Here is an 18,367-nt window from a genome sequence, read left to right on the forward strand (position 1 = left end):
TATTTATAGGCGGGAGCAGGAGCTCTAAGCAGGCGGAAGTTCCTCTCCACCTGTCAGAGTGCTGAGTGACTGGGCCTTGTGCTCCTGTGCTGCAGACTGGAGAGCCCAGCTTGAAGGCCTCCTCTATACAAGACTGTACAGTAAGGTATTCAACAACCAGTTCTAAAGGCTCACTGAAATCAAAGTTAGTGCGTGCTGAGGCTACATGTATGCCTCAATTCCAAATGGACCCCTTGCCCCTATCCACTTCCTGTAGATCTGAAAGGACTGTATTAATAATAGTAATAGCTATACTACTTTGCCCTTTGAAATGCTACAGTAGGTGGACTTTTTACTGTGTGGCTTACACTTCTCCAATCCTTTCAGATCAAGTAAGGAGAAGGGGCAATAGGTTGATTTGGAAATAGCTGCATTCTCCATGCCAACTTCTGCCTCTCTGATGTGCAGAGACAGAGCAAAGACAGAGACATTACTTTGACAGGCACGGCATCTGGCTGTGCATCTTTCTATTCTGCGGTGTGGGTGCTGAAAACCAGTCCATGTCAGGGAGTCTTCATCACCGTAGAGGGATAAATGGAGAGCCTGTCCAGTGAACATTGTTCTGTGGCCACAATGTATGTGTGGATGGGTGACGGAACGCCATTGAATCCTTTCAGTGTGGAGCACATCCAACTGCCACTGTTTGACACCCCTGGGTCTAATTATATGCCTCTATTTTCTCCAACCTCAGGTTCCTCTAATGCCAGTCAGTCACACAACTGAGTGGAGAGACTTTCCTCACCTGGGGCCTAAGAATAGAAAAGGATCTGCGCGTGCGTGCGTGCGTGCGCGCGCACACACACACACACACACACACACACACACACACACACACACACACACAAGTCCTAACATAGGTAATGTCAAGGTAATCTACAAGTGAGTTATGCACATATATCCAAAGATGCACCCGTTATGAACACATATGCTTCAGGAATACACACCAGAGCACACATACCAGACTCCTGTTATTCCAGTTTCCTCATTTCTTCTAAGAAATATCTCTTCTACAAATATCTGTTTGAATGGCACTGATAGATTGATGTTCTTAGAAGAGATGTTCATCGAAAATTGATTTTTTTCTTCCCAGAAAATAACTTGTAATGTTCAGGTCACAACACCTCTTACAACACCTCTTACTAAAACAAAGTGGGGAAATACACCTCGAAACCTCAAAATTACAGGGTGAAAAAAAACCCCAATTGGTTCAGTTTTTGGAGAGGAAATGGCAATGAACCCACATATCGGGTCGTGACAGCACAAACGCAAAACACTCAAAAAGGCATAACCACAGCTGGAGTAGCAACTGAAGTAACTATGTACGTTGTGCCACGATTCCAGACTGAAAATACACAAGTTGGCCGGCATCCTCCCCCATCCACCAATTTCGGTTTCTATGTTCACATGGCAGAGTTTTGGCATCATTTTATGCATGGCCTTTACAATGTGTAAGGTGAACATACTACTACAGAAAAAAGTCAAACACAACAAAGCCTATTCTCAGACTTCAGCAAATGCCAAGCTTTAGCACTGGATTGTCAATACCACACAATGATACCAACCAATGAGACAAATGTATTGAAACTACTACAATAAACACTGCATCCCAAACAATCTATCAAATCAACCAAACTTCCCAAAAAGGACCACCATGTTTAACATACCCACAAGTACTGTACTAGTACCGTAGCAGTAATACAATACTTGATGTCATACAAGGGTTTGGTGACTGCGTCAAGCACCGACCGTCATGTAAACCACAACATTGAGATTCAAGCTTAATGCAGGACAAAGGATCGTCTCATTGGTCAAAAGACACATGGGCTATGGGATGGAGAAATATCTTCATGTGTGTGTGTGTGTGTGTGTGTGTGTGTACACAAAGTATGGTTATATGTACTTTGAATTGGTTGAATCAAGCTCTTACCCTGGAGATGGTCAGGGGCATGTTGAAGTCCTTGCCTCCCTGCAATCGGAAGCCCCATGGGGCCGGCCCACTCAGAGAAATATTGTAGCTACTCATTCTTCCAAAGGCTTTGATTGCTTGTGTGGTTTAATCTTCCTGCAAAGTGGTGTCCAAAAATGGAGGTAGAGGGGGTGGGGCAGGAGCCAAGTAGCCTCTGAAAGCAGAAAAAAAGGTGCAAAAAAAAAGAAAAGTACAGGTGAGGACAAAAAAAAAGATACAATATCTCCCCGAAATGTCAAATGAGACTGGGAGCACAGCAAATTAAAAACCAACCCAGTTCAGCCACAGACAAATATGTAATTCACGCCTAACCCTTTTTAAATAATGACAGAAAGAGAGACAGAAGAGAGTAGAGAGCCAGAGGAAGAGGTCTTGCCTGTTTAGATGAGCTGAAGTGACAGCCTAAGAATAGTCACCCCTCTACAGAAAGCAATAGCACAGTGGCAGTGGGAGGGGGGGGGGGTCCCTTATATGGCATGTAAGGGAACACCCAGCACGCCAGGCATGCCATGTTTCACAGGGCTAATATAGCCTCTTCCTAGGCCAACTCCAGACTAGGGTCTTCCCAAAATCGTGTCTCGTCAACACCTCACAATGTGGGTGGTTTCAGGAAACATCTCGTTAATATTACAGTAACAGTACACAGGTAGCAAAAGACAGTCTTGATTGTTAAGTCGAGGCTAAGGTTTGATCCTGTTTGATTTCTCCATGTGCTCCACTTCCACAACATTCTACCCCAGTTTAGATTCTCAACAGTTGAGCAACAGGTTAAAAACTGACCACCATCCGAGTCCATTAAATTTGGCATTTTGGCAAAAAGACACTTCTTGGTATACCATACAGTACCAGTCAAAAGTCTGGACACACCAACTCATTCAAGGGATTTTCATTGTTTTTACTATTTTTACTAAAAAAAAAGTGTTCAACAAATCAAAATATATTGAGATTCTTCAAAGTACCCACCCTTTGCCTTGATAACAGCTTTGCACACTCTTGGCATTCTCTCAACCAACTTCATGAGGTAGTCACCTGGAATGCATTTCAATTAACATGTGTGCCTTGTTAAAAGTTAATTTGCGGAATTTATTTCCTGCTTAATGTGTTTGAGCCAATCAGTTGTGCTGTGACAAGGTAGGGGTGGTATACAGAAGATTGCCCTATTTGATAAAATACCAACTCCATTTTATGGCAAGAACAGCTCAAATAAGCAAAGAGAAACGACAGGTCATCATTACCTTAAGACATGAAGGTCAGTCAATGCGGAACATTTCAAGAACTTTGAACGTTTGTTCAAGCGCTGTCGCAAATACCATAAAGCGCTATGATGAATGATTCTCATGAGGAACGCCACAGGAAAGGAAGACCTGGAGTTACCTCTGCTGCAGAGGATACCAGCCTCAGAAATTGCAGCCCAAATAAATCCTTCAGAGTTCAAGTAACAGACACATCTCAACATCAACGGTTCAGAGGAGACTGTGTGAAATCAGGCATTCACGAACAAATTGCTGCAAAGAAACCACTACTAAAGGACACCAATAAGAAGAAGAAGACACTTGCTTGGGCCAAAAAACCCGAACAATGGACATTAGACCAAATCTGTCCTTTGGTCTGTTGAGCTCTGTGAGACACAGAGTAGGTGAAAGGATGATCTCTGCATGTGTGGTTCCCACTGCGAAGCATGGAGGAGGTGGTGTGATGGTGCTTTGCTGGTGACACTGTCAGTGATTTATTTAGAATTCAAGGCACACAACCAGCATGGCTACAACCACATTCTGCAGAGATACGACATCCCTGTGTAAGGGGTATTTGACCAAGAAGGAGAGTGATGGAGTGCTGCATCAGAAGACCTAGCCTCCACAATCATTAAGGCAAAAGGTGGCTACTTTGAAGAATCTAAAATATATTTTGATTTGTTTAACACTTTTTTGGTTACTACATGATTCCATGTGTTGTTTCATCGTTTTGATGTCTTCACTATTATTCTACAATGTAGAAACCAGTCAAAACAAAGAGAGGCCCTTGAATGAGTAGGGGTGTCCAAACTTTTGACTGGTACTGTGCGTTCAGAACCCAAAGAGGATCTAGGTAGTGTAGTTCTGGGAAAAGAACAAGCCGGATCATGCGGCCATGCCCTGCCACGATAAGAGCAGTGTTCTGATACAGGCAGGCAGGCAGGCAGGGTAGTGTGTCACAGAGGCTGTGTACTGACACAACACAGGACAAGAGATAATAATTAAGGGCTCGCTCCCCAATCTGAAACCCAGCCTAATTTGGTTGACACCCTCCTAAAGAGACGTCACATGCACTAAGTTTAGCTCTCATTGTCAACGGAGGAATACGTTGGAAAGAGTGAAGACGGTGAAAGAAACCTTTGGTTATGTTTGGCAGTCATTCACTCCACTGAATGACTCTCCTGGGAGTCTGGCTGGGATAAGTGAGAGTCCAACCTCTGATATGATGTGAACTACAGTGCAGCATCATCTAATACAGGGATGGGCAACTGGTGGCCTACCCCGTGGGCTCGATATCAAACACCTGTCAGCAACGGGTGTGGCTGAAATAGACTAATTTGAAGGGGAGTCCTCATACTTTTGAGTGATATATATATATATATATATATACACACACACACACACACTACCGTTCAAAAGTTTGGGGTCACTTTGCACCTTGTGTATTCTACTATTCTAACTCTCAACAAGTTGAGACCCCGACTGAGTTACCCCAAAAATAATATATATATATTCACTACCGTTCAAAAGTTTGGGGTCACTTAGAAATGTCCTTGTTTTTGAAAGAAAAGCAATGATTTTTTTCTCCATTAAAATAACATCAAATTGATCAGAAATACAGTGTAGACATCGTTAATGTTGTAAATGACTGTTGTAGCTGGAAACGGCAGATTTTTTATGGAATATCTACGTAGGTGTACAGAGGCCCATTATCAGCAATCATCACTCCTGTGTTCCAATGGCACGTTGTGTTAGCTAATCCAAGTTTATCATTTTAAAAAGGCTGATCATCAGAAAACCCTTTTGCAATTATGTTAAGCACAACTGAAAACTGTTGTGCTCATTAAAGAAGCAATAAAACTGGCCTTCTTTAGACTAGTTGAGTATCTGGAGTATCAGCATTTGTGGTTGGTTTCTGGCCATTTTGAGCCTGTAACAAATTCTGATGCTCCAGATACTCAACTCGTCTAAAGAAGGCCAGTTTTATTGCTTCTTTAAATCCGTTAGTCATTCTCACACAGATGTATTAAAAACTGCAAACGTTTCTCTCCGTCCCATGACAAAATGTGTAGAATTGAAGTAAAGAACTCCAAAACTTATATTTCTCTCCGTGGTCAATGTTTAGCCCAAACGGCTGCATGTGTGGGTACGGATGTGGGTACGGAGACCTGTGAGCTACTGCGGCCCCTCATGATGGAGTTCGTATTTTTTGTGGCCCCAAACCCCATCAGTGATCTAATACATCTAATTTAGAGTGACCTTTCGGGAAGAGTTATCCCTAAGAGACATGGTTTCTCTCTCTGTGTGTGCTTGTGTGTTTATTTGTAGCTCACCGTTGTCCTCAGCAGTAGAGTCAACTATATTGTGATGGGGCGTGTCTATATGTCCTTTGAATAGCCATGACTTAATGTAGGATCAAAAGGAGGGATCCGACTGGGAGTCTGCACATGCCATTGTGTTATTAAACCCACTCTCACCGTATCTCCCCAGGATCCCAATCCACACACACAGCCAGGCTGACCCTCCATCCAGGACAAACACAAAAGGGAGGTTTAATCCTAGTGTGTTGGGTGCCCTCCCTGGAACTCACGCTCCCGAGAGGGCAGACTAAGTACCAGTGGTCCAATTCCTGCCAATTCAAACAAGCTCAGAGTCTCATCAGCTGCGGGTCTCTGAAAGTTAGACCACCTGATATTTAGGCAAAGGTAATTTTGTCTTTGACAGACACTAAAACCATAAAACACACCATAAAAACCTGAAGCTTGCTATTATTGCTATTAGTATTTTCAGAGCAAACTGTAAAGCCTTTTTGTGAAGCATCCATCACATGACTACTACATCTGTTACTTAAAACAAAAAAAAATACAACCTGGGCTATTGTACTTAGCGAAGCTAATAATAAGAGACCTTACAGCATAATAAGTTTCTTGTTAGCTAGGCTAGAAAATCTCTCTTACATGGACTTTATGCTCAGGATATGATAGAAAACATGAGGAACACCTGCTCTTTCTATGACAGACTAACCAGGTGAATGCTATGGTCCCTTAATGATGTCACCTGTTACAATCAGTGTAGATGAAGGGGAGGAGGCAGGTTAAAGAAGGATTTATAAACCTTGAGTCTTTTGAGACATGGTATATGTATATGTGCCATTCAGAGTGTGAATGGGCAAGACAAAATGTTTGAGTGCCTTTGAATGTGGTATGGTAGTAGGTGCTAAGAGCACCAGTTTGAGTGTGTCAAGAACTGCAACGCTGCTGGGTTTTTCACACGCAACAGTTTCCCTTGTGTATCAAGAATGGTTCACCACTCAAAGGACATTCAGGGGTGGTGCTCACTCTCTCTGGTCTGCCATCTCCTGAGAGAGAGCCTGGAGCGGAATGCTTTGAAAATGGACATTGGAAAACACTGGCAAAGGCTGTGGTCCATCTACCTACATCAAACTTTGATGTAATGTCCTTAAAACAAGTCCAAATGAGGCTCAGTAGTGTGTGTGGCCTCCACGTGCCTGTATGACCTCCCTACAACGCCTTGGCATGCTCCTGATGAGGTGGCGGATGGTCTCCTGAGGGATCTCCTCCCAGACCTGGACTAAAGCATCCGCCAACTCCTGGACATTCTGTGGTGCAACGTGGTGTTGGTGGATGGAGCGAGACATGATGTCCCAGATGTGCTCAATTGGATTCAGGTCTGGGGAACGGGCGGGCCAGTCCATAGCATCAATGCCTTCCTCTTGCAGGAACTGCTGACACACTTCAGCCACATGAGGTCTAGCATTGTCTTGCATTAGGAGGAACCCAGGGCCAACCACACCAACATATGGTCTCACAAGGGGTCTGAGGATCTCATCTCGGTACCTAATGGCAGTCAGGCTACCTCTGGCGAGCACATGGAGGGCTGTGCGGCCCCCCAAAGAAATGCCACCCCACACCATGACTGACCCACCGCCAAACCGGTCATGCTGAAGGATGTTTCAGGCAGCAGAACGTTCTCCACGGCGTCTCCAGACTATGTCACGTCTGTCAAATGTGCTCAGTGTGAACCTGCTTTCATCTGTGAAGAGCACAGGGCGCCAGTGGCGAATTTGCCAATCTTAATGTTCTCTGGCAAATGCCAAACGTCCTGCACGGTGTTGGGCTGTAAGCACAACCCCCACCTGTGGACGTCGGGCCCTCATACCACCCTCATGGAGTCTGTTTCTGATCGTTTGAGCAGACATGCACATTTTTGGCCTGCTGGAGGTCATTTTGCAGGGCTCTGGCAGTGCTCCTCCTGCTCCTCCTTGCACAAAGGCGGAGGTAGCGGTCCTGCTGCTGGGTTGTTGACCTCCTACAGCCTCCTCCACGTCTCCTGATGTACTGGCCTGTCTCCTGGTAGAGCCTCCATGCTCTGGACACTACGCTGACAGACACAACAAACCTTCTTGCCACAGCTCGCATTGATGTGCCATCCTGGATGAGCTACACTACCTGAGCCACTTGTGTGGGTTGTAGACTCCGTCTCATTCTACCACTAGAGTGAAAGCACCGCCAGCATTCAAAAGTGACCAAAACATCAGCCAGGAAGCATAGGAACTGAGAAGTGGTCTGTGGTCACCACCTGCAGAACCACTTCTTTATTGGGGGTGTCTTGCTAATTGACTATAATTTCCACCTGTTGTCTATTCCATTTGCACAACAGCACATACATAGGTTCAACTAGGCGAAGTGAACATCTGTGCTCGCAAACTCCATAAAGACCTTAGCTTGAAAAACAAAACAAACAAAAAAAGCGGCAATATTACACTTGTTTGCCCCTCTTGAGCCACCGTAGCAACAACATAGAAATCTGTCATTCATTGAATTTAAGAATCTCGTCCATAGTTCCCACCGCTACTGTTGACCAAACACCAATGAAGGGTGCGTAGACGTCGGCTATCGAACTTCGACTTACCTCAAGAAACAAATACATCACAAAATGTCTTCATAATATATACACAAACTGTTTAGACTTAGAAGCATGTGACAGGCTTAAAGGTGCAAGCATATTAGGTTTGGTTTGCTCCTAGCAGAACTAGGCTAGGTAATGTGAATGTCTATGCCTTGCTTACTCCCTAAAGACCTTTGCTTGAAAATCTAGGAAGAAAAATTGCAAAATTACTGTTGTATGTCCTTATTGAGCCACCATAGCAACAACAGTCAGAAATGCATCCTTAATAGTCCAAATAAATCAAGAATCTGTAATTAATTAAACATTTTGCCAAGATCTTAGCCATTAAGATGTGTAGTATATCTTAAGTAAACAAAATGTTCATGAAAACGAATCTTTTACTGAATGCCAACAAACACTTCATTGAAGAATTCCGTGCCTATTTCCCATTCCTACTAGGAGTAGTAGACAACCGGAAAAAGAAACCTTGCCGAACACAAAAACGTAATAATAAACACAAACTGTTTCGACTGGGAAGCATGCGACATTAAGTCAACCCCGCCCACTAACTGACCACCACAAACACACAATTCGTCCTACACTGAAATTGCGTATTCAAAATAACTGGGAACTGGGAAATCTCCGACTTCAGTGTGTTCAAGACAACTGGGACACCAGGAAAAAAACGAGCTCCTACTGGGGAAAATTGTTTACAATGGTCATACAATTAAGATTTTTTTTGTTGGAAACTCGGGGATCTTTATTTAAACGTCTGAATTTCCGACCTAAAGATCACAGACATCGTGATTTGACCTCGTTATTTTCCGAGTTCCCGGTTGTCTTGAAAGCTCCAATTGTTAGAGGCAACACTAACGCCATCCCGCACCTGACAGTGTCATTATGCAAACGAATTCCTTGATGAGATCCAGCATACCAGGCATAAATGAATGGAATTTTTTGATTGAATGGGGGTGTTGCGTTCAAGGTCCTCTATGCAAAACCGGTGCAAGTGCAGCTTTATAGCTGTTGTGACAAACAAACATGAGGTCCCGACCGTACAGTGAGCCTGTTGCATCCAATGGCGACCAACAAGGATTATAGTAAAGAACTACAATTGCTTTAAATTGCATTCAGTTCAGGGTTCACGGTAAGCGCTCTAAACAAGCTGACGGCTTTAACGTTACTACCTGCCGTTGTTTTTGCAGTTCTCCTTTCCGTCCAGTCTTGTGTTGCCGCTATGTTACTCGGGACAACATTATCTGATCCCCGGGACCCGTGGCTGTTGTTAACGGCGGATTTTCATTCAAGTGGGATTATTAAAGCGACAGTCGTCCTTTATCTATCTACAGGCCATCTCAGAGTTACATGTTGAAGCACCAAAACAGGAACGATATATATATATATATATACAATTCCACACCTGTCAGCTGACTAGGCCTAAACTGCCAATCATAATAACACTGCAGATTCGCTGTATGCATGTTTTGGTGTCAATGTTGTCAAATGCACAGTAGGCTAGGCAGGTAGATTAAATAGCAGTTATTCACCTCATTGCAAGAGATATGACTGTCTGTTTGATGAAGATTACATGTCACAAATATGCTGAAAATTGCATATTTTGCTCCAGGTGAGACAATGAGAGAAGATAATGTCAGAATGTTTTCCTACATTCATTCTTAGCTGGTGTATAGGTCATGGACTGAAATACCACCATAGCCCATAGGTGTCAGTCACAGCAGGCCTGAGATCAGTGAGGGAAGGATGTGTCCAGGGGACTCCTTCATGTCATCTCCTCACCTGCCTCCCAGGCCCTGAGCTCTGAGCACACATACCCTCTCTGTGGGGGGAATCCAAATGGAAAAGGTTCTTCAAAGTTGTGAATTTATTTTTCCTACCTTATGGAGAGTGAGGGTGTAAATGCAGTGAGTGGTATGCTACATATACAGTACCAGTCACAAGTTTAGACACACCTACTCATTCAAGGGTTTTCCCATTATGTTTTACTCTTTTCTACATTGTAGAACAATTGTGAAGACATCAAAACTATGAAATAACACTTGGAATCATGTTGTAACCAAAAAAGTGTTAAACAAATCAAAATATATTTGAGATTCTTCAAAGTACACACCCTTTGCCTTGATGACAGCTTTGCACACTCTTGGCATTATCTCAACCAGCTTAATGAGGTAGTCACCTGGAATGCATTTCAATTAACAGGTGTGCCTTGTGGAATTTATTTCCTTCTTAATGCATTTGAGCTAATCAGTTGTGTTGCGATAAGGTCGGGATCGTTTACAGAAGATAGCCATTTGGTAAAATACCAAGTACGTATTATTGCAAGAACAGCTCAAACAAGTAAAGAGAAACAACAGTCCATCATTACTTTAAAACATGGTCACTCAATCTGACAAATTAAGAACTTTGAAAGTTTCTTCAAGTGTTGTCACAAAAACCATCAGGCGCTATTATGAAACTGGCTCTCATGAGGACCGCCACAGGAAAGAAGACCTAGAGGTACCTCTGCTGCAGAGGATAAGTTAATTAGAGTTAACTGCACCTTAGATTGCATCCCAAATAAATGCTTCACAGAGTTCAAGTAACAGACACATCTCAACATCAACTGTTCAGAGGAGACTGCGTGAATCACGCCTTCATGCCCGAATTGCTGCAAAGAAACCATTACTAAAGGACCTTTGGTCTGATCCAAATTTGAGATTTCTGGTTCCACCGGCCATGTCTTTGTGAGACACAGAGTAGGTGAACGAATGATCTCTGCATGTGTGGTTCCCACCATGAAGCATGGAGGAGGAGGTATGATGGTGTGGGGGTGCTTTGCTGGTGACACTGTCTGTGATTTATTTATGCACACTTAATCAGCATGGCTACCACAGCATTTGCAGCGATACACCATCTCATCTGTTTTGAACTTAGTGAGACTATCATTTGACAATGACCCAAAACACACCTCCAGGCTGTGTAAAGGCTATTTGACCAAGAAGGAGAGTGATGGAGTGCTGTGTCAGATAACCTGGCCTCCACAATCATTTGACCTCAACCCAGTTGAGATGGTTTGAGATGAGTTGGACCACAGAGTGAGGAAAAAGCAGCCAACAAGTGCTCAGCATATGTTGGAAAAGCCTTCCAGGAGAAGTCGGTTAGAGAATACCAAGAGTGTGCAAAGCTGTCATCAATACAAAGGGTGGCTACATTGAATAATCTAAAATATAGTTTGATTTGTTTAACACTTTTTTTGGTTACTACCATATTCTACAATGGTAGAAAAAAGTAAAAATAAAGAATATCCCTTGAATGAGTAGGTGTGTCCAAACTTCACTGGTACTGTATAATCACAGTAGCGGTACACCAGTGCAAAAATATCCCAAGTGCTAGTACAATTATATAATCCCCATCACATGATGCATGTTTACCTGGCATTTTAGCCTCTGTCCCTTTCATGTGGACCTTTTTTTGGGTTTGCATGACCAGCCCCAGAGCTCTGTAAAATGTCCAAATAGACCCTGAAGTTTTTAAAACCTCAAGTCAGTGTGATAACGTGATAATCACAATTTTATAAGTGCCCTTGGATGAGAAATGGGGCTAGCTGGCTTACAACAGCGGCAATTTATGGAGCAGAAAGAGTAATTTCACACACTATATTTATCCATCTTTCTGATTCCATTGCTGTCATTAAACTGTAAATAACAGACCAAAGGGTGACTTTGGTGTGGCACAGATAAATATATAATTTAGGCTGTCTGGAGGACATACTGTGACTTTTCAAAACACCTAAAAAAGCATAAATTGTGTATGAAATAGCAAAAGGCCTCTCAGACAGGAAAACAACATTTGTTTCTCAGAACAACCTGTCTGTCCGGTGAATAACAGCCTCTATATGAGTTGTTTATTTCCTGTCATCAAAGATAGTGCAGAGATTTCACCTGAAATTGCAAAACCATTATGATGAAACACAAAGGTAGTGTACAGAGAATGTGTAGTTTGTCAGTTGAGGCATGCACTTCAAGACCTTTGGACACTGTATAATCTTCTTGTTGATCATTCTTCATGTGTAGTAGTTGGAGCTATATCCTAGAGTAGCTGTCGCTCTCTTGTTCTTCTAGGCCTATGGGCACTAGCACTTATTACTGAGCATGCCACATGAATGTGGGAATGATTACTTTTATATAAAAGAACATCCCATTGCAGCCGGATTTACATATATTATTTGTCAAGTGGTGTGTTCAATTATGGGCCATCCCATTCTTGCATATAAATGGACAGTTGATTGACAGGTTCAGCCCTTACGCAATCTCTATATTTAAAAAAAATATGTTGTTTTACATTTCACCTTTATTTAACTAGGCAAGTCAGTTAAGAACAAATTCTAATTTACAATGACGGCCTACCTCGGCGACGCTGGGCCAATTGTGCGCCGCCCTATGGGACCTCCCAATCATGGACTGTTGTGATACAGCCTGGAATCAAACCAGGGTCTGTAAAGACGCCTCTTGCACTGAGATGCAGTTCCTTAGACTTCCCATCCCATGTTTTGTAATGTGTGAATCCATTATCTGGGACATGACTAGGGTTGCAGTAAGCAAGCAATACCAAATCTCCAATGGAGCAGACATGTTGAAATACATTCTTTTTGCGTATTCAGTAGAGTTAGATGTACAGAATAGCATGTTACAGACTCACCATTGCAGGTCTGATGATATGAGTGGTTTGTATAAACTGGTCTGTCCAGATAGCCTTAAAGTCAATATGGATGAGAACTCATGACTGCATGTCGAATGTTTGCATAACGTCTTCATAGTTGGATCCAGCTATGCTTATATATTTTATAAATGTTGTCGGTGAAAACTGCTGTTGGTAAAACAGCTTCCATTATTTGCCAGGAGATGGTATCTGACGTCAACACGCTCTTTCTTACTCACATGTTCAATTAGAAACATGAGAAGGTTTAGGATGCCAATGTCAAGTGCAATGGAAACTAATTGTATCATACGCATGTATGGAGCCCATGAGGTCATACATTCTTTTCAAACACATAGAAGTTGAAAAAAACCTTGTTGTTGTCATCAAAAATAAGTGACAGGAAGTCTCAGGAGGGAATACTGTAAAAATAACCTGCATAACTCTTTGAAGCCTACTAAAGTGGCCTACAAGTACATTATGACTAAGTATTGATGCTATAGGTGTTTTGCTGTTCAACCTCCTACCAGAGGTCGTCGGATCAATTCTGCTAGTGGCCAATGGCCATATACTTTGGGCTCAGGGGGTATCTAATGAGAACAAAGTGGATAACAAAGCATCCATAATTCTTCATTCCTAAATTCACTTTCTGACTACTGGGGCCATAAATCTGCTGTTTCACAAGGTCCACCCACCAGGGATTGCCCCTTACCTGGCTCAGGAGATCAGAGGTTTTAAAGGAAGGTGTGCGTGCGTGAGTGTGCGCGTCAGTATGCGCGTGTTTGTTAAAATGGCAGCCTCCTGAGAACAGCGTTCCATGCCGGAACCCCAGGGAGAGAAATCAATGAGGTAATGATGGCTGACAGGGAGCATAGCATGGCTGCTGTAGGAGTGCCAGGAGAATAGTTAGAAAGAGACTGCAGAAACCTCTAATGGTGAATAAATTACAACAACCATATACTGTACTGTGTTAGTAGACTAAGTGTAGAGTAGATGACTATTTTACAGTTGCAATCATAGTAATTATGATGTCGACGTGGACCTAAGCTGTATCACATTTTGGATCTTTTATTATCTTTTATTTGCCTCTTGTTTGGACAATTCTTTAAAAATACTGAAGCATCACAAGGTAGAGGATACATTGAGTAATATTTATTTATTTACAAAAATAAATAACACTGATTGGACATACTTTATTTAAGTAACAAATCTACAGTAAATCCTTTTTCATATTTCCAAACATATAGTCCTTTTCTGTAAGATAGATGTCTCTCAATTATACAAATACACATAAACAAATTAATTAAACACCTGTATTTAAGTTAAAAACTATTATACTACAGAACAACAAAATTAGATTACAACTTAGCATTTGATAAGACTGAATAACATTTATTTTGAAAACATTCGGCAAATTAATCCATTTTAGGAACACTTTCTCCTCTGAGAGCGGAGGGGGGAATAAAGTTCCCTTTCATTGTTAGGAATGCTTTTGAATCAACCTTTCAATCTCAGTCCATCTGAAATGACGCGGAGCTCTCAAATCTCTCGCCAAGAGACATTGGGAACACTATTTACATGTCACTGTGTGGCTCAATCATATATAATCACGGGCATGGTGACACGGGCACAATCGTCCCCTATGCACTTGTTTAGTTGGAGAGGATTTGACACATGGTAATCAATCTGGTAATAGCACCACCTTGCCCTCTGATAGGCTAGGTGGAAGTTTCACCATACCAAATCCTCTCAGATCTCCACAAGTGCATAGGGCTTAGGTTTTATGGGACGATTTTGGGTTGGCCCACAGTTTCCCTTTCCCAAAACATGATATGGATGACACTACCCACTGAGTTGCCAGTGAGATATAATAACCAAGCATGATCTGACAAACAGGCAGTCTTCATGATTGAGTGGCAACGCAATTGCCAAGCGGCAATTTATGGTCAATTTACTCTGATGTATCAGTCAACAGGAAGTGTGTTTTCCACTTCCTAGGGACAAGGCTCAGCGAGACACGTCCTGTACCGCAATGAGAAAGCTTTGTAAAAGTGTAGTTGGTCTACTCATACAGGCAGATAAATTGCAAACACTGGGGTGAGGTTATTTTATGTTCGTATTCTAACTTTCCAAATTACAAAACAACTTGTTGCACTTGACTCAATATTTTATGTTTCTGATCTTCAGACCTATTCTAGAGTATGATGCAGTCTTTCATACCCTATAATATCATTATAGTCACATATATCATAGTGATGCTCTGTATTGAAACTCACTATAGACCCAATTTAGGGAAGGCTATATAACAGCTGAGGTACAATCAACAATAATGTTCCTTTTTGCCACCCATACAAACACAGGGAACATTGAATTCACATTCTACAACACTCCTCATAGAACTGTACTGTACAATGCACTTTACAGTTACTTCCAAAAGCTTGAATCACGAAATAAAAGCAGTACAACACAAATATACAGAAGCGAATAAGAACTATTAAAAAAAAACTTAAATATACAGTATGTACTTTACAAAAAAATTGCTTCTGCAGATCATAACATTATAGGATGATTTAGAAGTTTGATTTTACAAGAGTGGAGTTATAATTAACCCTGATGCCATTAGAGCATTAAGCTCCACAATGAATCTGCTGATACTGATTCTCTTACAAGCAGAAAGACCCCCATTGGACATACAAATAATACTTATGGTTATCTTGGTGTGGAAATATTTTTAGTATATTAAGCAGTGGTGTAAAGTACTTTACCATATTTTATTTTTTGACAACTTTTACTTCACTACATTCCTAAAGAAAATAATGTACTTTTTACTCCATACATTTTCCCCGACACCCAAAAGTTACATTTTGAATGTTTAGCAGGGAAATGGTACAACACACTTATCAAGAGAACATCCCTGGTCATCCCTATTACCTGATCTGGCGGATTCACTAAACACAAATGCTTTGTTTGTAAATTAAGTCTGAGTGTTGGAGTGTCCCCCTGGCTGTAAATTAGAAAATATGGTTTGCTTAATATAAGGAATTTGAAATGATTTATACTTTTACTTTTGATACTTAAGTACATTTTATTAATTACATTTAATTTTGATACTTAAATATATTTAAAACCGAATACCTTTAGACTTTTACTCAAGTAGTATTTTACTGGGTGACTTTCACTTTTACTTCAATAATTTTCTATTAAAGTAATTTTCTAGTCCATGAATACATGCCATTGGAAACTGATGAAACTCACCTCAGGAGGTTGTAGAAATGTGGCTTGTCACCGAAAACCCTCTAACTTTTACAGGTGCACAATTGAGAGAATTCTGTCAGGCTGTATCACCGCCTGGTATGGCAACTGCACCGCCCAAAACCGCAGGGCTCTCCAGAGGGTGGTGCGGTCTGCATAAAGCATCACCGGGGGCAAACTACCTGCCCTCCAGAACACCTACAACACCCGATGTCACAGGAAGGCAAAAAAGATCATCAAGGACAATAACCACCCGAGCCACTGCCTGTTCACCCAGCTTCCATCCAGAAGGCGAGGTCAGTACATGTGCATCAAAGCTGGGACCAAGAGATTGAAAAACAGCTTATATTTCAAGGCCATCAGATTGTTAAACAGCCATCACTAGCAAAGAGAGGCGGCTGCCTACTTAGACTTGATATCATTGGCCACTTTAATAAGTGGAACACTAGTCACTTTAATAACTCCACTTTAAGAATGTTTACTTATCTCGCATTACTCATCTCATGTGTATATACTGTATCCTACACTATCTATTGCATCTTAGCCGCTCTCACTGCTCATCCATATACATTTACAGTGGGGAGAACAAGTATTTGATAAACTCCCGATTTTGCAGGTTTTCCTACTTACAAAGCATGTAGAGGTCTGTAATTTTTATCATAAGTACACTTCAACTGTGAGAGACGGAAAATCCTGCAGCGCACACAAGGTCCCCTGCTCAAGCCAGCGCATGTCCAGGCCCATCTGAGGTTTGCCAATGACCATCTGGATGATCCAGAGGAGGAATGGGAGAAGGTCATGTGGTCTGATGAGACAAAAATAGAGATTTTTGGTCTAAACTCCACTCGCCGTGTTTGGAGGAAGAAGAAGGATGAGTACAACCCCAAGAACACCATCCCAACCGTGAAGCATGGAGGTGGAAACATCATTCTTTGGGGATTTCTGCAAAGGGGACAGGACGACTGCACCGTTTTGAGGGGAGGATGGATGGGGCCATGTATCGCGAGATCTTGGCCAACAACCTCCTTCCCTCAGTAAGAGCATTGAAGATGGGTCGTGGCTGGGTATTCCAGCATGACAACGACCTGAAACACACAGCCAGGGCAACTAAGGAGTGGCTCCGTAAGAAGCACCTCAAGGTCCTGGAGTGGCCTAGGCCAGTCTCCAGAACTGAACCCAATAGAAAATCTTTGAAGGGAGCTTAAAGTCCGTATTGCCCAGCGACAGCCCCGAAACCTGAAGGATCTGGAGAAGGTCTGTATGGAGGAGTGGGCCAACATTTCTGCTGCAGTGTGTGTAAACCTGGTCAAGAACTACAGAAAACATATAATCTCTGTAATTGCAAACAAAGGTTTCTGTACCAAATATTAAGTTCTGCTTTTCTGATGTATCAAATACTTATGTCCTGCAATAAAATGCAAATTAATTACTTAAAAATCATACAATGTGATTTCTGGATTTTTGTTTTAGATTCTGTCTCTCACAGTTGAAGTGTACCTATGATAAAAATTACAGACCTCTACATGCTTTGTAAGTAGGAAACACTGCCGATTTTGCAGGTTATCAAATACTTGTTCTCCCCACTGTATATATTCTCATCCCATTCCTTTGCTAGATTGTGTGTATTAGGTTTGGTTGTGGAATTGTTGATATTACCTGTTAGATACTGCTGCACTGTCAGATCTAGAAGCATAAGCATTTCACTACACTCTTAATAACATCTGCTAACCATGTGTATGTGACCAATAAAATTTGATTTGATGCTGGAATTCAAATCTGCCATAGACCATGTTTACACATTGTCTTTGTTTACCAACTAAGCTACTGCCTATGGACCAACCACTAATTATTTGGTAAACTGGATGCATCTAGAATAGCTTAAACCATTCTGTGATTTTTTTAAAGAAAGAAAATGGGGCTGATTCGATCCAGGTTCAAATGTAAAGTTAATTTCCGATTGAGCCGAACGCGGGAACGTTGCCTTTAAATTTCAATCGCGCCATAACGTGAATCTTCTGCAATACGGATTGAATCTATACTGCATAAATACAGCAACAGAATACTGTATTACAATGCAGGTTCTATCAAATTCAGCGTCTTACACATTCTAATGGCCAATTACATTTAAGTCTCTCTTTCTCAAGGCCCACGGCTGTGTGACGGAATCTGAATTGACTACAACCTGGATCCACAATAAGGACAATATCCTAAAAAGCCTGATATTTCTCCCAGCGAAGATGCTCTACATGACCAAAAGTATGTGGACCCCTGCTCGTTG

General features: G+C 41.9%; 1 protein-coding gene across 18 annotated transcripts in view; it reads right to left on the reverse strand.

The window, feature by feature from the left end:
* The window catches only part of ldb3a (LIM domain binding 3a), a 69,247-nt gene extending 59,713 nt beyond the window's left edge, over positions 1-9,534 (reverse strand). For 4 of the 18 annotated variants that reach the window (XM_090238205.1, XM_090238195.1, XM_090238324.1 and 1 more), the window contains exons 1-2: positions 2,382-2,454; positions 1,967-2,159 (exon numbers count right to left, since the gene is read on the reverse strand). In XM_090238205.1, the coding sequence (XP_090094331.1) occupies positions 1,967-2,062 (96 nt within the window). In that variant the 5' untranslated portion in view covers positions 2,063-2,159; positions 2,382-2,454. Of the gene's footprint in view, positions 1-1,966; positions 2,160-2,278; positions 2,531-9,332 lie in introns of those variants that run through there. The other 14 variants (XM_090238218.1, XM_090238202.1, XM_090238238.1 and 11 more) reach the window with 9 other exon arrangements.
* Between the last annotated feature and the right edge of the window lie 8,833 nt (positions 9,535-18,367).

The sequence above is a fragment of the Oncorhynchus mykiss genome, chromosome 1, assembly GCF_057628025.1.
Source record: "Oncorhynchus mykiss isolate SJ-2025 chromosome 1, ASM5762802v1, whole genome shotgun sequence".
In the NCBI taxonomy this organism is placed as follows: domain Eukaryota; kingdom Metazoa; phylum Chordata; class Actinopteri; order Salmoniformes; family Salmonidae; genus Oncorhynchus; species Oncorhynchus mykiss.